Source organism: Dreissena polymorpha, chromosome 11, assembly GCF_020536995.1.
Source record: "Dreissena polymorpha isolate Duluth1 chromosome 11, UMN_Dpol_1.0, whole genome shotgun sequence".
NCBI classification, from domain to species: domain Eukaryota; kingdom Metazoa; phylum Mollusca; class Bivalvia; order Myida; family Dreissenidae; genus Dreissena; species Dreissena polymorpha.
This window is the reverse complement of record NC_068365.1, coordinates 78,632,680-78,659,406: the sequence shown is the minus strand read 5'-3', so window position 1 is coordinate 78,659,406 and position 26,727 is coordinate 78,632,680. Positions and strand designations below refer to the sequence as shown.

The following is a 26,727-nucleotide window of genomic DNA, read 5'->3' as shown; positions in this document are numbered from 1 at the left end:
TAAAACAGCATATTTATTCAAACTAAAATGTCTACATCAAAACAAAAGTTAACATAGAACACAAATAAAATAATTTGATGCTACTGGGGCTCGAACCTTGGGCCTCTCACATGTGATGCGAGCGTATAACCACTACACTACGGAACCACTTGAAAAATCACCTTCTTACTAAGATATTAATAAGTGACTGTAGTGTAACGGTTATCAATAAAGCAATAAACCGTGTCATCGCTGTCGTCTTGTAAAGAAGAAAATACGCATTAACCAAAACTCGAACAGCAAAAGTCTGCGCTATTGTTACAAAAACCACAAAATAAATATGATTTGATTATGTTTTGTTTTTGTACAAAACCAGAAAGTTTCACCGGTTCGCGTATTTGCCCAGTCCCTGTGATCTTTTATTATTGCCCAGTCCCTGTGATCTGTTATTAATTAAAAGAATTAGCTTTGCATTATTGGCAATAAATGTTGTAGTAAATGTAATAGGCATAAATGCAATACTTATTTACACTAATTTACACAAAAAATCACCACTATGCAAGATATTCTGACAACAAAAATATATGCATTGATCCGTAAAATAACTTCTCCCATAAGCGAAAAAAAATAGTATTACATACGAGTCGCCGCACTTCAGTGCGACGCCAACAACCATGACTTTCGTTGATGTATAATACATTGTGAAGATCACTATAGCAACAATAAGCGGGCTGTATCTTAGAGGAAAAATGAATTTCCTCTCGTTTCTCTGAATCAGCCGGTTACAAATATGTTTACAGATCGATGTCGTTCAGCGGCAACTACCTCTGACGAAGACATGTCTCTCGAATGATTTAAATTGTAATCAATTAAGTTGACGGTATGGCGTAATGTAACACACGAAGAAATGTCGCCCGAATGCGTTCGATCTAGGAAATAAGGCAATTTAATTAAAAGACATGAAGTGCAAAAAACATGACAAAGGAAGATAGTTCTGATTTTTAAAAAAGACTGTGATTTTATTGAATGGTCTGAAGATAAAATGGAGGCAATAAGCCTCTAGTTATTAACCCATTTATGCCTAGTGGACTCTCCCATTCTTCTAAATTGGATCAATTTATTTCCAAAATTAGGGATTTTGGAAATAAATTGATCCAATTTAGAAGAAGAGAGGGAGAGTCCACTAGGCATAAATGGGTTAATGTCATTTATTATTGTATCTGTATCATTATCGTTCATTGCAATAAATAACAATATGTTCTACAGACACATGCAACAAGATTAATATAACTGAACTAAACCCATTGATGCCTAGTGGACTCTCCCAACCTTCTAAATTGGATCAATTTAATTCCAAAATTAGGGATGTCTAGTATATTTATTTCAATATTTAGAACATTTCTTACAGAAATTCCTTAAATCAAACAGCGCAGACCCTAATGAGACGCCGCATCATGCGGCTTCGTATCTGGGTCTACGCTGTTTGCCAAGGCCTTTTTTTAGACGCTAGTAAAAAATGGTTTAATTTCAAAATAGTATCAACAGCAATATGATACACATGTTTATTCACTTGGTTATTTCTTTACAAATAATTTCTTTTTCTGTCGTTGATTGATATTGCTCGAAAATTTAAAATGTAGGTAAGTACAAAAATGTTCGCTAGTTTTTAAGACTTACACAGTGTTTAATAAACCCGTGTTTTAAAACATCATAAGACAAATACATCTTACGAAATAATATTTGAAGAAGCATCATATATACCGGTAAGCTCCAACAATTATATTAATTTATTTAAGGTCTCCAACGTATAGCTATTTAATTGACCTGTTTTGTGTGTCTTAGGTTTTAAGAACAAATTCATCACAAATCTCTATAAGATTCAAGAATTACTAAAATTTGTCGTAAGATCTTTGATCAGACAGACCCCGATCTTTTTTGTACAAATACTACTTTTCTGCAAGATCGATTAATTATAAGTCTGTGTCAAAATAAGCGCAAAATTTAATTACATATAAATACATTGTACAGGGTATATGGACATTCCTGTATTCAATGACTTCAATTAATTTATAAATAGGCCATGCTCTGTGAAAAATGGGTTTAATGCATGTACATAAAGTGACCAGTTTAGCCCGTGCAGTCAGCATAGGCTAATCAGGGCGACCCTTTCCGCCTAATCTGGATTTTTGCTAAGAAGGGACGAACAATACCATAAAAGCGGCAAGTGACGTCCCTGATTCGCCTGTTCGCACAGACTAATCTGGGGCGACACTTTACGCACATTCATTAAACCCCCTTTTTCACAGAGCACGGCCTAAATGTATTCGGAGGAATATAGCTGAATCTCTGTAAACACCTCTTTCATTGAGACCATTCTTGCAGGCCTAAATATGTCCCGTGCAAATGTGCTGGGAGATGCTCAAATTTGATATATGATGATATTATAGTGTGCGGTGAAATTGCACTTAAATATTGGTTTATACACATCAAGCGGTCGATCCTCACGGACCCTTTAACACGGAAAAGAGCGCGATGCATTCATCTAAAAGTAAACAATCTGACATTTTGATCGCCAGTGTGGCTGGTAATCCCCCACTAGCAGACGGTAATGTTGATGCAATCAGCACGCGCCTGTGATTTCTCTCAGCCCTCGTGTTTTCTTGCGCGCGAACGTTATCTCGTGACACGCACTCGGTGCTTGAGGAAGTCCTTGAGTGTTTCCTGTTTGAACTCCTCCCACTGCATGTTGGCGTCCAGTCGGTCCACCAGCTCTGTCTGCGAGGGGAACGGCTTGGCCTGCAAGGGAGCATGTACAGTTGGAGTTATTTATGCTATTGAATCTCGGTGTGGAAAAAATGGGCTTATTGGATATGTATTAAATTTTTTAAGTGTAATACTTGATTAGCCTATGCAGTCCGCAAAGGCTATTACGAGACGCCACTTTCCGTCTTAACTAGATTTCCGTTCAGAAGAGACTTCCTTGTAACGAAAAATATCGTAAAAGCGGAGAGTTTCGTCCATAATTAGCCTGTGCGGACTGCATTATTATAAATTATAAGCCCATTTTTCTCAAAACGAGGCGCATTTATGCTATACATTCACCCAAATTTATCGTTTAACAATCCATCGTATACATTTAAATTTTATATTATCGCTTTGTTTTGCTCACGTTAATACAATCAGTATATCTGAATTTTTACCTTTATATTCCAATGTGCCGTCATTCAAAAACAGTTTTAAACCTAGTGCTGAACCGGGAAACCGAAGTTTATGCATTTTCTGATGAGGCGTTACCTTGTTTACATGACTCATAAGAAAAGAATTCCAGTAATTGATTATATAGAATACTTAGAGCGTGTATTGTACTTGACGTTATTACTCGAGGCGTAGGAACATGTGCCTGCGAATCCGTCTATTTTAATTATAAACAATGTTACACTATTTAGCTCCCGGAAAAAATGCCGCGCGACCTCAGCGTTTGCATATACTTGTTCGTCTATTTGCATGCTGGGAAATTTGTCGTCTGCTAAAATGTCGTCTGCTGAATTTCTAAAATTAGCATTTTCTTCGATTTTTTTTTTCAAAGAATACTATCAGAATAGCAAACAGTTTGGATCCAGATGAGACGCCACGTTCTGTGGCGTCTCATCTGGATCCAAACTGTTTGCAAAGGCCTTCACAACTCGGTTCCCGCACTGAAAGGATTAAGAAAGTGAAGTATGTGGCGCGCGTTATCTTTCTACTTAAAATCTAGTAATTGAATAACAAAGAACATACCAACATGTAGCGAAAATATATTAAATGTTCGTAAACATCGTTTTCTGCGAGTGAATGAAACAGATGCGGATATTATATCCCGTTTATTAAAAAACACGTGTATGAACTTCCTGACCTGTTGTTGTAATAATCATTGATCGCGCTTCAAATTCGAGCCGAGTTGTACCGTGTATAACGGCTAGTTGTATATGAGTTATGGTAGAACGGAACGCGTGCGTGTATGACGGCTAGGTGTATATAAGTTATGGCAGAATGGAACGCGTGCGTTATGACGGCTAGTTGGAACGCGTGCGTGTATGACGGCTAGCTGTATATACGGTATAGCAAAATGGAACGCGTGCGTTATGACGGCTAGTTGTCGGCTAGTAAATACGTTATGGTAGGACGGAGCGCGTGCGTACTAGTATATGACGGTTTCTTGTATATGTGTTACGGCAGGACGGAGCGCGTGCGTCTACGACGGCTTGTTATAATTTATATGGGTTATAGTAGGAAGGAGTGCCTGCGTTTATGAGGGCTATATGTATATGGGTAATGGTAGGACGGAGCGCGTGCGTTTATGATGGCTATACGTAAATGGGTTATGGAAGGAAGGAACGCGTGCGTGTATGACTACTAGTTATATATGGACGGAACTCGTGTGTGTATGGCGGCTTGTTATATGTTGCCTATGGTAGGACGGAGCGTGTGCGTTTATGACGGCTATTTGTATATGGGTTATGATCGGGCGGAACGCGTAAGTGTATGAGAACTACTTGAATATGGGTTATGGAAGGACGGAACGCGTGAGTGTATGAGTGTTAGTTATATATGAATTGTTGTTAGACGGAACGCTTGCGTAGTCACGGCTAGTTATATATGAGTTTTGGCATGACGGAACGCTTGCGTAGTGACGGATAGTTGTATATTGGTTATGTTAGGACGGAACGCTTGCGTGTATGACGGCTAGTTGTCTATGGGATATGGTAGAACAGAACGCGTAAGTGTACAACGGCTAGTTGTATATGGGTTTGGTATGACTGAACGCATGCGTGTATGACGGCTAGTTATATATGGGTTTCGGCATCACGGAACGCTTGCGTGTGTGACGGCTAGTTGTATATGGGCTATGTTAGGACGGAACGCTTGCGTGTATGACGGCTAGTTGTATTCTGGTTATGGTAGAACAGAACGCGTAAGTGTAAAACGGCTAGTTGTATATGGGTTTTGGTATGACTGAACGCGTGCGTGTATGACGGCGTTTCGTAAACTGGTTATGTTAGGACGAAACGCGTGCGTGTATGACGGTTAGTTTAATATTGGTTATGGTAGAACGGAACGCATGAGTGAATGACGGCTAGTTGGATATGGGTTATGGGTGGAAGGCTCGTACCTTCAGGCGGATGAGGCTGTAGAGGGCGTCATCGCAGTGCTTCATGAAGAACTTCTTGTTGATCGCGAGTACCTCGCAGTCTCCGCTCACCTGAGGAGGGTAAAACAATAACTGGATAATGGTCATATAAAAATAGGAGTATATTATCCCATTTAAGCTTAGTGGACTCTCCCATCCTTCAAAATTGAATCAATTTATTTCCAAAATTAGGGATTTCTAGTATATTTTTTCTATATTTAGAATATTTCTTACAGAAATTCCTTTAAGCAAACAGCGCAGACCCTGATGACACGCCGCATGATGCGGCGTCTCATCTGGGTCTACGCTGTTTGCAAAGGCATCTTTTTCTAGACACTAGGCATAAATGGGTAAAAAAAAAATGATGGTCTTTAATTATCATCTGATAGCATTACACGAATATCCCAAGATGAAGAGTCGCTATCATTGGAAAACGTATCGTGAAATTCTTTTTTTAAGCATCAACAGACAACTGTCTGTAGATTTCATTGAGAGAAATTTTCTCAGTTTTTAAATGTTTATATTGATACACGTATGTCTACATTCTTCATCAAACAAGAACACAAATCTTGTTATTTAGTTATATCATATTTACACACTTTTTTCGTTAGAAAAACAAAATAACAAGACATTTCAGTTAAATGTTCTTAATCATCATCCACCGCATAACAGCGCTATGGTTTCACTACTCACCAAACTGACAGAAGGCCCGCGTTCATCATGCTCTAAACAGGACCGCAGACCCTGAAAACGTTCGAGGAATGTATATTTGTGCAATACGTTAGAAATACAATGGTATACGATACATTTTATCTGTAATTTACCGACTGCAATACATGTCTATGGGGATATTGAGGAGTTGAACAAATGTTTGAAACCATATCAAGGGAGATTACGAGCTTTTCGAGCACTTTGACTAAGTATAAATTAAAAATCAACATCTCAGTACATAATTGTGTGTGCAAGTCTTTGTTTACTTCACGGACTTCTCAACATGCACATGACTGGATCGGACACGCAAACGACACTTACGAAAGTTTGACCTTGGTGAAGCGTCTCCACTTGTACAAAGGGAGGTAACGCCATCCCCTCTTCTTCCCCAGTTTTCTTCGCGTTACGCCTCTTTCTAAAAAAGCAACAAAAACACAACGTTTAAACAAACATTTTAAATTCACTAAAAATGGAATTATCTGATTGGTTCATTTTCTGTGGGAGAAGTTTGACGCAACTTTCTAAAACTACCCTTTACGCGTGAATATACCTTAATAGAAAACGCATGTGAACGTTCGTTATATATTAGTTCTCGTACATACAGGTATAGAATTCGTACATAAGGTTTAATATTTGAACATTAATTCGAGTGCATATTCTAATATTGTCCAAAAATGATATATGTATTTGTCCCTGAATAAATATACTATATAACTCGGCAATATGATCATATTATTGCGCTAAGAAAAAAAAACAGCCGGCAAACTGCATAGGCTTACAGTATGGGAAAAGTAAAAATGTTTCCAATAATGTCATACAAACCCTTTGGATGTCGAGCCACTGGAACGATCAGTATCTGGAGCAGCGGAGATCTTCTTCGCTGACATGGCTGTTTAAACGGAAATAATACTTGGTTGGTATACCCATTACGTTTGAAACCGAAATAATACATTTTATTTCATACTGTTGAAAGTGATACGGAATGTTGTATTTCAGGATCATTCAATTGAAAACGAAAACAATATAGTTTATCTTTACTGCACTATTAGACCATCTGATATAAAAAGAGTTTGACGCTCTGAGCTATGTTTTTTCTGTTCTTTATAATGTTATTGTCGTAATTAGTCATGCCAAACTTAACATGTACAGTTTTTGTGTGGTGAATTTATATAATTAAATTCAATTATTATGAACGTACAATCGCTTTCCTCTTCTATAACGCTTTCAAATTTAGTTCCGGACGAGACGTCAGTGTTTTCCTTATCTTCGTCCTGAGTCTCGTCTGCAGACCGTTCTGTTCGACGCGTGGATGGGTCGGTGGTTTTGGGGCGAAGGTGAGGCATCCCGGAAACAGATCTTCTAGGAAACCTATTCTTAGACAGCATGGCGGACTGACTGCGTAGACGATAGTCGCCGCCGCACTTCCTGTGTGGTGAGTTGGGGTCCTCTTTAAGCTTTGCTTTTGCCAGTTCGCTGGGCTGGTAGTTACAAGGGGCGTAGCAAGACTTTCCTGCAACAAAGAGGTAAAATATGCTAAAAACTTGCGTATCTTTAACACGGTTCATACCTTTAATAGTGTCCAACCATGTTTCTCGTGAAAACATTATATAATAAATTAAAAGATAAATCCCTTTGATTACGTGTGTTTATATGTGATTTAAAAAAAACAACAGACGCTGACTTACTATGTCTTCCCGGTACCTTAATCGCAATAAATTCAATCAGTGAAGTAGAAAACCAAATGATACTATGTGTAAATTGAAAAACAAACAAACATTCTTTTCAGCAAATTATAAGCATTTAATCGAAAACGTGGTGAGCTACAAAAATTGACACGCATAACTACAGTCGCTTGCGCAAAATTTATGATCGTTTAGATGTACGTACTGCTATTGCCTTCTACCACAAAGTCAAGTATCTTGTTCTGCTTGTGGTACGCGGACTGCTCCTCCATCTGCTGCTGGATCTTCTTCCGGCGCTCCTTCACGTCCACGCGCCCAGGCTCCAGGTGCTTGAGCACCCGTGCCTCGCCCTGCATGGGGAGGCAAGCGTCACTTGAATACCAGTAGTGGCATTTACTATTCATTAAAAATACTGACCATTTATTCCTAGCGTCTAGAAAAAAAGGCCTTGGCAAATAGCGTAGACCCAGATGAGACGCCGCATGACGCGGCGTCTCATCAGGGTCTGCGCTGTTTGCTTACAGGAATTTCTGTAAGAAATATTCTAAATACAGAATTAAATATACTAGATATACCTATTTTTTAAATAAAATGATCCAATTTAGTAGGATGGGAAGAGTCCACTAGGCATAACTAGGTTAATGAGCTTACGGAAAGCATCGTCCTGGATCTCGAAGTGACTTTCGAATTAAATGGGATTTTCAATACCACTGCATATTGAATCAGCTAATCAGATAACGTGACATACTAACTCAGTGAAACAATGTTGTTTTGCAAATACAAGCTCACTTTAAGATGGTAATACATTAAAATGACTATTTGTAAAAGTTAAAAGTTATCTTAAAACTTTATAGTATTTTATTGTCTATTAATCTGGCCCGTCAAAACATCTAGTTGTTTACAATTTTGCGGATAATCGAATTGCTCTCGATCAATGCTAGAGTTTCCAGAGCGTTCCGTCTCTCAGCGTCAGTAAATAAAAAAACGTAGATGAAAATATTTCCGGAGACAATCGTCAAAGCGGGCAAATCAAAATAATACAGAAAAGCAAGAAACTATAGCAGCTTTTTTTCCTTCGAATGCATTTTCCGCTTTAAAAATGTCAATGTTCAAGTTGGGATTTAGTAATATATTTTTGAATGTGTAATAGTGCCAATTATTTTAAGAAGCGAGATATATCAATAAAATTATACATTCAGCATGTTTATAAACGATTTTTATGTATACACAGGTAAATTCATAGTTATAGTTTCCACGACTAGGGAAAGTTACTTCACGTACCGACTTGATAACGTAAATCCATTCAAGGTCGTTACTGTCCTTCACAATCAATCGACCATACCTGAAATCAAACATCGATAATTTAGATTTCAACGTGCATGCAATACATACAAACACTAACAAATACTCTTTTGGTATCGGCTTATTGTCCCCTACCGGTTTCACCGGAAGGGACTTATGGTTTTCGCTCTGTGCGTCTGTGAGTCTGTCTGTTTGTCTGTCACACTTTTCTGGATCCTGCGATAACTTTAAAAGTTCTACATATTTTTTTCATGAAACTTGAAACATGGATAGATGGCAATACGGACATTATGCACGTCATTTCATTTTGTTCCTACGTCAAAAATTATGGTTGCTATGGCAACAAATAGACTAGAAATACTGCTGAAAATGGTAGTTTTCTGGATCCTGCGATAACTTTAAAAGTTCTTCATATTTTTTTCATGATACTTGACACATGGATAGATGGCAATATGGACAATATGCACGTCATTTCATTTGGTTCCTACGTAAAAAATTCTGGTTGCTATGGAAACAAATATATATATATATATATATATATATATATATATATATATATATATATATATATATATATATATATATATATATATATATATATATATATATATTGTTTTAATTCTGACAATGGTGGAATTTCTGACAATGGTGAAGCCGGTAGGGAACATATATTGCTTGTCAATAGTCTTGTTAACAATGATATGGATTTCAGAACCTTAGAAATGTAATTAGCAAAGCATCAGATCTATTAACGGTTGTGCTTAGCGATCTAAGGTAATTTGAAAAAAAAAGTATCAATACAGCGACTGAAATGAGAACCCAAATTTAATCTGCTCTGCTTATGCTCAGTCACAAATAATCCGGTCCCCGGCCGATGTGTCCGATCTCCAGGGTAACGTTTTACTAAGCAGCTTACGCAAGTCTTAGACTTAGGCACATATTTTAAAATAATTGAATTTCGTTTATTTCAGATTGATGCACATTAATTTTAATTTTCAATGTAACATTATATTATGAATTTCATGAAAACATACCATATGTCAATGTAGCAAGAATATGGAGGAACCATACTGAATTTAAAATATGTGCGTAAGTGTACGAATTGCGTAAGTACCTTAGTTAAACGGTACCCAGGGCATCGGGAAGACCGGACACGTCGGAGCCGTCCGACGCCCGATGAGTGACACAGTTACCAAGAGTATTTAGTGCCATGTCTATATTAAAAAATCATGAGCACAAAAAAAAAACATTCGATCAATGCTTATTTACATGTGTATTTTTAGCGAATGTAACACGGCAATTACTTGTATTTCAGTGCGCTCCACGTGCCTGGGTTTTCTAACAGCTTTTGCATTGGGAAGTGCTGAAATACGGCGTCGTTTCTGAAAAAAAATGCAAAAGTATTATTGTGAAAGCATGATTAGTGTCGTGAGAAATCTACACGTGAAGTCCGCACGAACTGAACGGCGGCGTCGCTTTGAGCTTTCAGTACATTTGTGGTTAGAAAATAGATTTTCCGCGCACTACACAGCATGGTGCGGAATGCTACTTTACGCTTGGTCATTTTGCATGGTTTTCAGGCAAACTGCTTACCACGTAGTCACCCCACTCTATTTGCATCATACCACAACCGAAACTCCACTTCAGTATCATGTGCATATTCATACTCATATTCGCCATTTCATGAATTTCATTATCGTCGTCGTTCTTGTCATCTACAGTCGCATCGAAGCATATGAGTATTGAGACAAGCTATTATGTGACATGTGAGTATTGTGACATGCTATTATGTGACATATGAGTATTGAGAAAAACTATTATGTGACATGTGAGTATTGTGACATTCTATTATGTGACATATGAGTATCGAGACAAACTATTATGTGACATGTGAGTATTGTGACATGCTATTATGTGACATATGAGTATTGAGACAAGTTGACATATGAGTATCGAGACAAGCTATTGTGTGACATATGAGTATCGGGAGAAGCTATTATTTGGCATATGAGTATTGAGAAAAGCAATTATGTGACATATGAGTATTGAGAAAAGCTATTATGTGACATATGAGTATTGAGACAAGCTATTATGTGACATATGAGTATCGGGAGAAGCTATTATTTGGCATATGAGTATCGAGAGAAAAGCTATTATGTGACATATGAGTATTGAGACAAGCTATTATGTGACATGTGAGTATGGAGACAAGCTATTATGTGACATGTGAGTATCGAGAAAAGCTATTATGTGACATATGAGTATCAAGACAAGATATTATGTGACATTGTATTTTGGTCTATATCGAGACAATCTATTATGTGATATATGAGTATCGAGACAAGCTATTATGTGACATATGAGTATTGAAACAAGCAAATATGTGATATTGTATTTTGGTTCTCTATCGAGACAAGCTATTATATGATGGAAATGATATGTGTGAATAAACGGACTACCGGTACATCTATTTTCTTATAAATGTGTATGAACGTTTGTCCAAACGAATACAATGTTCAATAATTTGTCATCAAAACCAAGCTCGTTCGTGTCATAAAAATTGAACTTACTTGCATATTTCCAGATTCTTTGGGTCGCAGTTGTCTGAAGTCATGTTGAAAATTATTCGGTAATCCTAAAACAGAAAAACAACACCAGGCGTTCAACAGTTTATGGACGATTTAAACTCGATGTAACTAGATAAGGCCACATATATTTCCTGTAGACATATTATCACCATTCACAGTTTGCGCGCTAGATCCAACGAAAAGGCAATAGGCCTTTGTAGTAATACAAAAACCTAATAATGTTGATCGCGCATAGAACTGTAAATCCTCGCCGCTTTAAACTGTTTGGAGACATGTTCGAAACAAATCATAAAAAAAGATCACACGCCGACAATAGTAAGCATGGTTTGTGCTGAATAGAGTCTTGCAGATTAAAAGCAGAGCAGGACATCGCTTTTAATTAAACATGCAATAATCCGTATGTCAAAAAGTGTCATTGAACTTCATATAAAGCCTATTAAATAGACCAGACATCAATCCGATATATAGAACGTGGAGCAGTTATGAGAACTACCTCTATGAACTTGAACTTGAGTTCTCCGACTTGCCGGTAAATCCTTTACAAATCAATCAACATTTCAAATGTTGGTCACGTTTTGCTCTGAGAATTACACAAGACATATCGCTTTTTAATAAAGATAAACAAAAAAGAAAATTAGATGTCGGTAAACAACAATATAATGTTAAATTATGTAGAGAAATGGGCCGCGTTCTGTGAAAACTTGGCTCAATGTATGCGAGTAAAGTGTGACCAAGATTAGCCTGTATAGAATGCACAGGCTAATCAGGGACGAAACTTTCCGCTTTATGGAATGTTTCGTTTTCGTTGTATTAAACTCATCTTTCCCAAAACGAGGCTGAACTAATTAAGTTATTATTTTAAAAGAAAAAATAACAATATTGGCTGAAAACATGTGTATTCAGCAACAAAAATCGAAAAAAGAAACTGTGTTTCTAAAGAAAATATGTATAAAGGGACTTTTTCACAGATTTTGGCATGTATTAACGCTTGTCATTAACAGTAAAAACAATAATACAATTAAAGAAAATAAAATATAACCCTCAACTGGGCTTGGAGTAAAAGTTTAACGCTCCCACCACTCGGCCAAACGAGCTCATAAAGTGAGGCATTTATTTTATACTTTAAATAAGCAATCCTCGTAGTGTCACAAAATATAACGACAACTACAGAACTCTCCAAATTATTCAATCGTTTCGCGTTGCAACGCTTTATAATTTTCAGGTTTTTAAATCGTCAAAAGATGCATATAATGGATATTTTAGAGCATGGTAAATGTTTAGTATTACTGTTTCCTCAGATATCATAACTTCAACGAAAATGTGTATATCTGAGACAATTTTTTTTTAATTTTGTTAATTTACCTTAACGTTCAAAGGTCCCTTTAACTGCACTGAACAGATTTCGTAAAACTATATTCGTGATCTAACCGACAGACTGTTTTCGTGAAAGCAATGAAAGAAAGGTATTGAATAAAATAAAAACAGTTATTAGAAAATGCATTTTCTGTAAACAAGCATTTAGAATGTGAAAGATGATAAATTTGAATGTTTACTTTAATAGGCCTTGTAAAAATGTTCTATAGCACGAGCAAATATAGAAATATTTGTGATTTATACTACGAGTTTAATATTTAAATATATTTGTTTGAAATGATAAATGTCGTCTGCCTATAAAACATGTACCGAATGTCATAAAGCCATTCTGTCTCAGGGAAGCAATTTCAATAGATCCAATAATACCCTTTGTAGGACAGATTGATATCTGAAATAAATAGATTTCTTAAACAATCTGAACAAATACGTGTAAATTAAACACGGAATTTTATAGCTTCCAATAAATAGATCTTTGTTATACTGAGTGCGTACAAATGAATTACTAATCAGACGATCCGATTTATTACCCTGTTTTTTTTTCATTTTACGTCTGGTGTTAGAAAAACAGGATCTTTGTGCAAATTGAATCGTGACGCATTTGAACATCAAAAAAGCTTTAAATGAGCCGCGTCATGCGAAAATGGGTCTAATGCAATTTTCAGCCAGCGTACCGCCAGCCCAGCCTGCACATTCGCGCAGTCTGGTCATGAGCTACACTTCCAGTATTAAGCCAGGTAAGGTTCCGTGGTCTCATTAGCGGACAGGATGGCTATTGATCACACTTCGCGGATGAGCAGGCTAGTTTGAAGTTAACGATGGCCAAATATGCCATAAGATCCATTTTCGATTGAAGCGACCCACATATCTTGGTCGAGACGGTTTGAGGAAACAACACAATAAACTATAGTTTTTAGCGATTTTCTTTATTTAAGGTACCGACGAAATCGAGTAATACTACGCCACGTTTGAACGAGTGTATGCGTGGAAAAGAAATCGAATATAACACTACAGGTCGACTGTTCCTTATCGGTTTCAGAGAAAAGATAATGTTTTGTATCAAACTTAAAATAACGACGGGTTGCGTATCACATCTCTATCTACAGGGGAAAATTTTATTGTTGAAATATAATTATCAAAGTATGAATGATTACGGGAAGGCATAGTTCTAATAAGAACAAATATATGATCTAGTGGCTTTTTGTGACGTACATTTTTAATTATTGCAAACATCATGCAGACTTAAATATGCACTGAATTCATAAGCACAATTCAATAGGACACATAACATAATTGCATTTTGTAACTAACTACAAGAAGTTATCATATATACTCTGCTAATTTGACATCTTAATAGGTTCATACCGCATCTAGTAAAAAAAATAGTTGTTAACGTTAATATGCATCCATTTAGACATAAGTTATTTGAATGTTGACATATTTTCAAATTCAATGTATGCGTAATAAATGATATATACTTATAAGTACAAGTTAATTATCGTAAGTGTCCACTCGCCGGCTACTTACAAATCTGTGGAGGTAGAGAATTTCCACCTCGTCCTTGGAGAGCACGGTGGCGCGCCGGGAGGAGCCGCAGATCAGATCCTCCTCCTGCAAATACGAGCATCGTTCTGGGAAAACTGGTCTAAATTCATGTGCGCAAAGTGTCGTGCCAGATTAGCCTGTGCATGTGACCTAAACTGGATTTTCGCTAAGTAGAGACTTCCTTTGAAGGAAAAATACCATAAAAGCGTAAAGTGTCGACTCTGAAAGGACTGCAAAGGCTAATCTGGGACGATACTTTACGTACATGCAGTTAGCCAAGTTTTCCAAGAACGGGGATCACACCATACTTATGCAGCATTTAGGAATCGGGAGTAAGTCGTCTGCAGTGAGTCATCAGCATCAAGTCTTATGTAGTGAATCACGTACAGTTTCTGTCCTTAGGCATTCTATAGGTAATTAGTTTCAGTTAGTCGTCCACATTACATCGTCAGCACTTTGTGGTTTGCTGAGTCTGCAATTATTCCTCTATAGTAAGTAATCTGAATAAAGTCGTCTGCAGTTAGTTATCTGCACCCCGTCGACTGCAGTTGCAAGTCTGCATTTAGGAATCTTGAGTAAGATGTGTTCATATACTTCAGCTGCATTTCCATTTTTAGTCTATCACATCTAAGCACGTCCAATTCATATGGTTACGGTTAAAGTCAGATAAATTATACCACGTGTTGCATTTCATATAAATTTACATACAGTTTTCACCATGCAAGGACAATGTCTAATGTTAATTTACTCATATATTTACCATACAAGATACATGACACGCGGTATTATGGGTATACTTCCATATGCGACCAGCGTTGCGGCAGAGCAGGCTTATTATTCTCGCGGACCATGTCCTTTACAAAGACCACGGAACGTTACGTTACTTTATAGCGTACAGACTGCGCATATGGCATAAGACCCATTTTCGCATATCGCGGGTCATATGTACTCACCCCGAACTTCTGCCCCGCTTCTATTTCCTCTGGCTGTTTCCGCCCCTCCGGCTTTTCCACCACTGTAACAGGCGAGGTTAGTGTGAACTCTGACAAAACACTCGGTTTACGTTTGAACACCTTTTTCAATTAATAAATGCTTACAATTTCCTTCCAAAATTAGTTTTGAAATATGACGTTTACATCTTTATTTATGTGGTTTTGTTTATATCTCGAATCGGATTCACTCGACAAACTATTGAGGCGCGAGATATAAATCAGCTTTGTTTCATCAGTATTATGCTATTAAAACCAATTCCATTAACCGTCGATTTTGCCCTGGTGTTAACCAGTGAAATTCGATACTGATTATAAACGCAATAGAATAAAACGCTTTATCGACGGTATAGCATTATTTATATCCTATTAAGCAAAATTTTTGGGGAGTCTAACAATTATGCGGTAAGTGTAACGCAATCGAAATAAAGCATGTGGACGAATACAATATACATAAACCCATTTATGCCTAGTGGACTCTCCCTTCCTTCTAAATTGGGTCAAATTATTTCCAAAATTAGGGATGTCTAGTATATTTATTTCTATATTTATAATATTTCTAACAGAAATTCATTTAAGCAAACAGCGCAGACCGAGATGAGACGCCGCATCATGCGGCGTCTCATCTGGGACTACGCTGTTTGCCAAGGCCTTTTTTCTAGACGCTAGGCATAAATGGGTTAAACAGAACATTATACACCGACATATATCTGAAATAGAAATGCATTTGATATAATGAATAAGTACATATGTACATTTTTATGATATAATTTATCCTTGCAATCGATTAAATTGCTTCAATTATAGGGGTTTGTCATTATTAACGATGTTTTTTTTGCTCTGCGTATGTCTTTTCGAAAAGATAAATGATAAAAGATAAACATTGCTCAGTGATAAATATGTTCATGAAAACGCATGTCTCGGTCCAAGGGGGCAGACATTTCAAACATGAAACGCTGTTGTTATTTACGATTTATAATTAGATGCGAACATAAAATAAACAGTGCATACGCATTTTTATATTAACTGCGTCCACACGTTCGGCGTCCAGTGGGCATCCGAAAGGAAGACATTAAAATTAAATGTCATTCCCAGACAGTGAACAGGCGTGGTCAGAATGTGTATTGATAAGGTTCATATGCCATTCAGGCTTTCAAGACACGATCATGATTTCTTTATATTGAATAATGTTTTCTTATAATTCTGATGATAAGAAATTATTAAATATATAAAAAATATGGTTGCACAATCATCAACACTGGTATCATCAACGAATGACTATGGCCTTTATTCCTCTCAAGCCCTTAACCCATTTATGCCTAGCGTCTAGAAAAAAAGGCCTTGGCAAACAGCGTAGACACAGATGACACGCCGCATGATGCGGCGTCTCATCAGGTTCTGCGCTGTTTGCTTTAAGGAATTTCTGTAAGAAATATTCTAAATATAGAAATAATTATACTAGCCATCCCTAATTTTGGAAAAAAAGATCCAATTTAGAAGGATGGGAGAGTCAACTAGGCATAAAAGGGTTAAATTGACGGACTTCTGAAATATGGTTATTATCAACAGCGCATGCGTGGGACTTACGTTCGCCAGAGAGCAGGAAATATATCCCATCTGGGGCAAGACCTTGGCGTAGTATTACTCGATTTCGTCGGTACCTAAAATAATAATTTGAAGTGAAAGTCTGTTGACTTTTTACTTGCCGTAAAGTGGACCGGGAGGTAGTGGCTTAAGTTCAATACGACTTATGTTCGAGTCCTTTACGTAACAACTGAGCCACCGACCCTTAAGAGTATGTCAAAATATGTCGTAATATCTTTTAAGCTTATGTACAAATATGGGCGTTGACGGAGTACATTAAGACTGCTTTATAAAGAAACTAATTACCAACTTTATTTTTTATAACACACTTCGTGGAATTAGCAGTCTATGTATGTTTCAAAATTTTACCATATATTTCAAATGTTTTGTACATGTATATTGCATATTTAAATTACATTATTTTGATGAATAACATATTTTATTTGTTTTTGGTAATATCTTTAGTCAATGCTTAAGCTTTGTTCGTTTTGTCACTTGGGTATTGAATCTAACTCCACGTAATTTATTTAACCCATTTATGCCTAGCGTCTATAAAAAAGGCCTTGGCTAACAGCGTAGACCCCGATGAGTCGCTGTTTGCTTAAAGGAATTTCTGTAAGAAATATTCTAAATATAGAAATACATATGCTAGACATCCCTAATTTTGGAAATAAATTGATCCAATTTAGAAGAATGGGAGAATCCACTAGGCATAAATGGGTTGATTAATATTGTTCTGATTCGCGAGGTGAACATCGTGCATGACCCTTTCTGACACCTACTGGTCGTAGAAGGCTCGCTGACAGATCTGTTTCTGGATAGAGAGCGGATATTCTTGAAACGCCTTGCAGATGCTTTTCATGCATTTCACTACCTGTTAAAAGAAAACAATCAAAACTTAATTGTTAATGTGATAAACAAAAACACTTCGCAAAGTACACGTGCACATCAAATTGTCACGTTGACTTATGTGATGGTGATTGCATTTAAAGCCAATTGATTATAAAGAAACGCTAGAGTCCGTTTTCAGAGCGAACCAACAAGTAATGTGTGTACTATGAAACATACTGAGAACGTTCTCTGATTGAGGTTCAATCCTCAGTCGATTTGCCCATTAATTCCGGTAAAAGTATAACATTTTAATAAGGTAATTCCTGTTCAAGACGAACGGGAGATCTTTCAAACCTGAAAGAAGGGACACAACTGAATACCTCGAGTACTTGATCGTCGCTTCGAGTTCCGGGCCTTTGTTTCATTATACTGCGCACGTCTTCTGTTAAATAGTCCTGGAACAACGTACATTTATCCGCATACATAACAGGCTTGCGTTGCAACACAAATTATTTTAAAATTAAATAATACCAACAGAATCAATTGAAAATGAACTATGATGGACTTCGAGATGATATTTCAGACGTTTAGAACATACGGTCGATTAATTCGATAAATTTCGTATTGTATAAAATAAGAAGTTTGAAATTCCCAGGTGTCACGTGACAGAGTCGACACTTCCGAGAAGTATAAACAAGACTACACCTATTCATCTATACACATGGTACCTCCGCCTTCTTATGTCGCATGTACTCGGTGACGTCAAAGCTGAGCTGCTCGAGCTCGTGCGCCTCGTTCGTGACGTAGGTGACGAAGGCGCGACCCTTCTTCTTGTCGTTCGTGAGTGCCGCCGCCGCCGCCAGATTGTCGACCAGGGCGAACCAGGCCTCCTGGGACACGCTGTTCTCCAAAAGGCTGCATAGGAGGGGAAAACAATGAATGAGAGAATAAAGAGTGCTCGTTAGCCTGATAAAACATACAACATGTATATGTATGTATATGTACTCTCATATAAATGAATATGTTAAAACCGGACTTAATGCATGTTCGTTAAGTATCGTCCCACATAAGCATGTGCAGTCAACACAGGATAATCTGGAACGACACTTTGCAGCTAGACCAGACTTTGGTTGAGAACGGATTTCCTTTAAACGACACATTCCGCAAAAGCGGGATGTGCTATCCATTATTAGCTTGTGTGGACTACACAGGTTCATCTAGGATAATACTTTACGCACATTCATTCAGCCCGATTTTTCCAGCTCAAATAGTTTGAAATTCACATGTATTAAGATACCGAAACACAGTGTTTCTTAGTCTTATGAAAGCTACAGCCTACATGCATAACTAATCCGTCAGTATCGTTTAAAATATTAAATTAGTATATATACTTAAACATCATAAGGGATTTGTGGATTTTGGGTCATACCAGATGTTTAAATATCATTCACACAATTACCAAAACCATAAAATATTTGACCATGCACCTATCGAAAGTAACTGTAGTACATGTGGACCAATAATAATATAAAGTGCGCATACGTTAAATTATAAACATTTCGTATACGTGAAAACACAATTAACTGAATTTGTATGTACAACGTAGCCGCAACGTGACAAAACTCTAGGCACATGCTCACCTGGTGCACACGTGACACACCTGGATAAGCAACTTCACTGCACGTGCCACGCGCCGAAAACGAACGAACGGCTGAAATGAATCAACAACATGTTGCGTGCGCGTCTCACTGGGATTCGTAGAAATAAAAAAAAATGTTGATTAATAGGTTTCGGATTTCAAAAACTGGACTTTGTGTTCGAATTTTAACTGTGTTATAAAATATTAATTATTGGAATAATTTAAATTTGAAGAATGTTTTACAATCAAGCGTTTTGTTTCAGGTAACGACATTGTATAATAATATAGATAGCATAACAATAGCGATTTCCCCTATGATAGCATTATAATGGCCATTGTTAGAGCTTCTAGACAATTGTAAAAGCCAGACGCATACTTGGTATTCGGAGACAATGTTAAACATCAATATTTGAATAATAGTTTCTGGAGATGTCAGATACGCTCGACATTTAGAATTGTCATTAACTTATCCTAGGTATTTGTGAAAAACAAGTGCAATACTGCGATCATTGTACAATATAGTTCCAATACCAACGATAATTTTCTCTTTATTTTCAAAACACTGTAAAACCACAGGTCTGTAAATATAATTTATTAAGTGTGTATAAATCGAACATTCAAAGAGCGAATTAGCTAAGTGTATTTTGGTCATTTCCGAATGTCAAAATTATATTAACGGGACTCTACTTGAACAAAAATATATAGGGAAGTAAAACAATTTTGTGAAAAACAATTACAAAGCTCTACATCTCTCGATTGACTAATTGTAGAATATACTTATAAATACTAAGTTAAGTAGCAGCAAATATTGTTGCATCTACCGTATAGGTAAATTGTAAGTTCAACAAACGTATATAACCTGTACGGGTCGGTATTTTTTTACCACATTTATAAAGCGCCCTTTTCATACTCGAAATGTGTTTCAAAGGCGCTTTACATTGTTCCCTGATCACTGGGTCATAAGTCGTCCGTTAACATCTTGGCGCAGTATGCAGCCACGGCACTTTGGCTTATTTCCCTCACAGGTACCCATTTATACACCTGGGTGGAGAGGAGCAGATGTGGGATAAATTTCTTGCTCAAGGAAATTCCAGTGGTCAGGGCGGGATTCGAACCCGGGACTCCTCGATCCCTTAGCCAGCGTCCTACCATTAGACCACTGCTCCCATAAAAGAGTTATTACAAAGGTGATACATTCGTGTCCGTATCTTTCATGCAATTCTATGTTGGTTTTTACATATATTTTAAGATGCATTGTACTTATATATAGGGTTCATCGTTTTATCGAGTTCAAAAAGTGCATTTTATTAAACGCAGTTTAAATGGTTGCTTATAATATTTTTTGCATTCTTATTCTATCACAGTATTATTCATATAACATCATATCATTCATATACGTTTAAAAACATAAACATTGTTTCAATATGCAAAGACATATAATCCAATGATCATTAAAATATGTATTAACCAACCAAGGATTTCTGAACAGCGTCATATGAAAAGGGGTGTTATGCAATATGCGGCCAGCGGAGCTACCCTGTCCGCTTATGAGACAACAAAACATTCCGTGACAAACCGCTACTGGCTAGCTCTTTACCACTATGTGCGTATGTGCAGGCTGGTATAGAGTTACGCATGCAGCAAATTGCATATGACCCTTTTTCGCATGACGGGGCTTGAATAATTATTAACCACAAAGCAACACAATCATAGCAAAAATAAAAACAATAAGAGCAATAATAGATAACACAGCTATTACACGAGAGATTTATACTGGCCATGTACATTTTCGCCCAACATTCCACATTGTCGGTACGGAAATCGAGGGGAAAAAGACACCAATAAATCATTTGCCTCCGTCAACACCATACATAACGATGGAATAACTGGTGTCGATTACCGTGATTGTGCAGTGGATAAATGTTGTGCTCGTAAACCGTTTGCCATTTGTTCAAGTTTAGCTTAAATCCTTTTTATTTTGGGTGATCTCTTTGGGACTGTTCATTATTAAAACGTCATTTGTAAGTTTGTTTTCTTTTATTTTGTGAAAGAAACAAAATAACCTATTCACACTAAATCTCATTTCAAGACAAACGGTCAATTTTTTGCTGCAAAAATTTATCAAGTAGAATTTTGTTATATAATTTTATACAAAAATTGTTCACTTATTGTAATAAGTAACTTCGAATATCAACAACAAAAAGCTAAACCGAATTCGCATCTCTAATAAGACAGCAACCGTTCCGTGACTTGGAGCAGTTATCTTCAAGCTATTGTTTTAGGTCAATCTGCGGCTGGCCTATATGTGAATATATACAGAAGTCTTTAAAGATCCGTATTAATAATACATAATATTGATTACATAAGTTAAGAGTCAGCTAAGGATGTTAACGCAATGCTAACAGGGTCAGTTTAAATATATCTTAAAAAAGCAACAAAACACGGTTTTATTACTTCCACAAACTCGTTATCGATTTAACAATTAACTTTTTCGTGTTGATAGCTCAAACCACAGGAAGCACAAATATTTTGTTAATAAAAGCCGTTTTAATGGACTGGAAGACAAACAAACTGCAGCGGTTCGTCAAGCAAGTGTTCGTTATCTCAATATCCGATAATCTACAGTAATTTCAAGTGGTATAACACACTGTAATGATAACCAATTGTTAAGCCTGTACGGGATCTTCTTCGTAAGTAAGCTAAAGAATATACGAGCCGCGTCATGCGAAAATTGGTCTTATGTCATACATGGCCAGAGTGTCTACACACCAGCCTGCGAAATCGCACAGTCTTATCAGGAGCTATGTTATGTTTTGTGGTCTCACCAACGAAGGGTTGTTTCTGACCAGAATGCAAAGGCTTGTCTGGACTTACGGTGACCGCATATTCCATAACACTCATTTTAACATGACGCGGGTCATATGTTCAGCCATTTGTAAAACGCAGTCAACAAGAACACGACAACTAAAAATATACACGAACAATATGTTGGTAAGTTAAATATTAATGCTATTATCATGTTGACAACACATTGTATAATAATGGGAAAGACAGCCGAAGAGGCGCGAATCCGGACATGATGATATGTGTGTATACATTTGGCATTTCTAATGAGATAATCAGTTTTTGATCCTGGTACTTAAGCACTCCCTCCTCTCGCACCGCTTCCCAATCCACCCAACCGCATCTCCACAAACTTAATTTCTCTCAATGGGTCTGTCGGCTTCCTTCACTGATTGAACAATATATTGATGCATAGAAGCATTAATGTGGACATCAAAAATCACTGAAATAATTTTTTTTTAATTTGTATTTAAATTGTTCTGCACAATTTATATTTAAAAATCAATTGAGCCGCGTTCCGAGAAAACTGGGCTAAATGCATGTGCGTAAAGTGACGTCCCAGATTAGCCTGTGCAGCCCGCTTTTATGGTATTTTTAGTTTCAAAGAAGTCCCTCCTTACCGAAAATCAAGTTTAAGCGGAAAGTGTCGTACCTGATTAGCCTGTGCGGACTGCACAGGCTAATCTGGGAAGACACTTTATGCACATGCTTTATGTCCCGTTTTCTCAAAACAAGACACAATTTAACATCATGCGTCTTGTACTCATACTTGCAAACAAGAATGGAACAAACACCGAATTGTTTCCGTTGTATATGTACCTGTTTGTATTGTGACTTCAATTTCAAAGACATAATTATATCAAATTTCTGACACATTGATAGCCCTTGAATTATCAATATTGTGTGAATAGATCCATCCGTAAAGGGACATTAAAACTTCAAGGCCCGCTCGTACTCTGCAAATATCTTTTACCAACAGACCTTTGTGCATCTTAAAAAGAGCAATTCGTTGAACACTGGCTTTTGAAGTCTGATTATATGTTAGGATTAGCAAAGAAAACCCTTCAAAAAAACTCACGGTATTCGAAATGAGACATTATTGATCACATCTATAGTTTCCTTTTTAATTTTCTCGAATATAATGTCGAGTCGATTAATCATTTAATTCCTGTTTTACAAACACGTCAATATAATGATGGAGAATACGAAAATAACGAACGTCGTCTATACGGACTGTATAATTTAATTAGCGAACTATTGAAACTAGTTCAATGCACGACGTAAATTATCATATTTTGTATAATCTCAATGTTACAATAGCAGTTGCATTGAAGATGGCGTCCAAAATAACATTAAAATGTATAATAGCAACTTTAAAACACATATCATGGTAAATAATCTTTTCCGGTAATATGTGCAACAAACAGGCTTTAATTTCAGCTCAAAGTCGTTAATGCATTATATTTCTTTAGAGAAAATTCTGTTGGAAAGCCGTGTTTTTAATACCTACATATCGCTTCTCAAATGACTCAATCAATATATACCAGTTTTTATATACCTAAAAAACTAAACATATAGTTTTAAGGGAAAAGGAACCATATAATATTATGTAGAGATATATCTAGTATGAGTCCTTAGTATACGACAGACAACGTGAAAAAGAAACCTTGTATCCACAGGCACCCTTTATACCAAAGCATTTGACAGGACAATACATGTAGCGAGGAAGCAGACGACGGTTCAAACACATATATACAAATCAACCAAAACAATGACAACTCAAAGAGCGTACTGACAAAAAGGACGACACGCACTTACGGTGATGATCTATCAAAGAAAAACAACAATATTAGTTATAATGATATGAATATCTCACCAGTCTAAATATCGATATCATTAGAAATAGGAAATATGAACAAGTGGTAACGTATGGTTATATTGTATTTAGAATATTCATGTATTTTATTTCTATATATCCATGTTTTCTCATATTCGCCTAGCTATGAGCTAAACTTAATGTTTATCCTAATTGAACGCAAATTCAACATAATAAAACCTTACATTTAAAAATGAGTAAAGGATTTTCGAATTAAATGAAGGTATGATCAGCCGTTCTTACGTTCTTTCCAAGAAGGCACTCTAGCAATCCTGAATTGCACAACTGCTTCCTATCATTGTGTTTATTTCAATTATAAAAGGTAATAAATGAAGTTTTGTAAAATGTTTTATAGAATTCATTACATTATTCAAAAAGAGACGTCCAACAACAAACATATAAAAGTATTTTTTTTTACAAAATAAGCAGGTCATGCACACATTGTGTAGCAATTAATGAGCATTGCGTGTAAAAAAATATTACCTTAGATTACATCTACAATTCGCGGTATTTAAAAATAACATAACATTCTCTATTTTTAAGAATTGTCGCAATACAGATATAGCTCACATGCGCTGATAAATTAACAAGTATTCTCTGACAGATGAAAATATATGCATACCTTTTCCGGCTCCACTTCTTTTTCAACAATGTCTGACTTTTGCGCTACCACTGCATCCTTGTGAATTTCACCAACATCGGGTTCTTCGTCATCGTCAAACAAGTTGACGTGACATTTTAATTTCAGAGCGGCCATTTCAAACTTGACTTTATGTAAATAACGACATTAAGCCTATCAAAATGGCAACACTGGAGACGAATGTGATACAAACAATATTAAGTATCCCAAAATTGCTTTACAAATAGTTCGTTTCTGTATATGCATATACACTTGTTGTTATTTTTCGTTGTTTTTTGTAGCGTGTTCAATAGCGTTTAAGTTGTATATCTACACTCTAAAAAAATGCTCACAAAAAAAACATTGTTTGATTATTTTCACTTTAACATTTGTTTCCTTAATCAAAAAATAATTATTCCATCAGATCAGTTGCACATTAGGATACTTGGTACTACTGGCAGTAAACAGTAGGTAGCATATAACCGCGAAGTATTTGACTTTAGTCCGTCGGTATCATTCCAATGTTACCGTCTCTACAATTGATAAATAAATCATCGATAATCTCACAATCATCTGCTAGTATCTTCATTATGTTCTTCGGCGGACTTGATTAAGAATTTCACAGTCTACAAACCACAGATATATGGATTTATTTACATCGTACATTGGTTTAAATTATATTGAAGCAAATTTGACCACAATTAATGTAATTAGTGCTGAGCATCAAGTATTCAATCAGAACAATTTTATTAAATGAATATGCATGTTTTAATAGACGTGCTTGCAAGTAGTTGCAGTAAAAGTGGTAGTAGTAGTAGTAGTAGTAGAAGTAGTAGTAGTAGTAGTAGTAGTAGTAGTAGTAGTGATAGTAGTAGTAGTAGTAGAAGCAGCAGTAGTAGCAGCAATAATACCAGCAGTAGTAGCAGCAGTAGTAGCCGCAGTAGTAGCAGTATCATTATCAGTTGTATGAGGGTCAATATTATCATTAATAGTAGTAGTTTCGGTGCTATTATTTAAAGAAGAATCAGTATAATTATTAGTGGTAGTATCATTCTTATTAGTAGTAGTAGTATAAGTATTAGTAGTAGTAGTAGCAGTAACAGATGTAGCAGTATTATTATCAGTATCATTATTGTCAATATTATCATTACTAGTAGTAGTTTCGGTGTTATTATTTGTAGTAGAATCAGTATAATTATTATTGGTAGTATCATTATTATTCTTATAAGTAGTAGTAGAAATATCAGTATTATTATAATTAGTAGAAGTATCAGTATTGTTAAAAAGTAGTATCAGTATTATTACTATTACAAGTAGTATCAGTATTGTAACTATCAAAAGTAGTATCAGTATTATTACTATCAAAAGTAGTATCCGTATTATTACTATTACAAGCAGTATCAGTATTGTTACTATCAAAAGTAGTATCAGTATTATTACTATCATAAGTAGTATCAATATTATTACTATTATAAGTAGTATCAGTATTATTACTATCATAAGTAGTATCAGTAATATTACTATCATAAGTAGTATCAGTATTATTACTTTTATAAGAAGTATCAGTATTATTACTCTTAAAAGTAGTATCAGTATTATTACTATCAAAAGTAGTATCAGTATTATTACTATTACAAGTAGTATCAGTATTGTTACTATCAAAAGTAGTATCAGTATTATTACTATTATAAGTAGTATCAGTATTATTACTATTATAAGTAGTATCAGTATTATTACTATTATAAGTAGTATCAGTATTATTACTTTCAAAAGTAGTATCAGTATTATTACTATCAAAAGTAGTATCAGTATTATTACTATTATAAGTAGTATCAGTATTATTACTATTATAAGTAGTATCAGTATTATTACTATCAAAAGTAGTATCAGTATTATTACTATCAAAAGTAGTATCAGTATTATTACTATTATAAGTAGTACCAGTATTATTACTATCAAAAGTAGTATCAGTATTATTACTATTATAGGTAGTATCAGTA

General features: G+C 36.0%; 1 protein-coding gene across 1 annotated transcript; it reads right to left on the bottom strand.

Annotated features, from left to right (window-relative positions):
- Positions 1–24,865, bottom strand: LOC127849963 (uncharacterized). The gene is made up of 18 exons (XM_052382703.1): positions 24,731–24,865; positions 19,390–19,460; positions 18,478–18,664; positions 18,130–18,204; positions 17,701–17,792; positions 16,922–16,995; positions 15,299–15,360; positions 14,328–14,411; positions 11,412–11,476; positions 10,146–10,223; positions 8,821–8,881; positions 7,745–7,889; positions 7,056–7,367; positions 6,680–6,746; positions 6,179–6,272; positions 5,840–5,890; positions 5,129–5,218; positions 1–2,775 (listed from the first exon to the last, which is right to left on the bottom strand). Exons 1-18 carry the CDS (start codon positions 24,863–24,865, stop codon positions 2,653–2,655), a joined length of 1,866 nt encoding a protein of 621 aa, XP_052238663.1. The 3' UTR covers positions 1–2,652.
- Between the last annotated feature and the right edge of the window lie 1,862 nt (positions 24,866–26,727).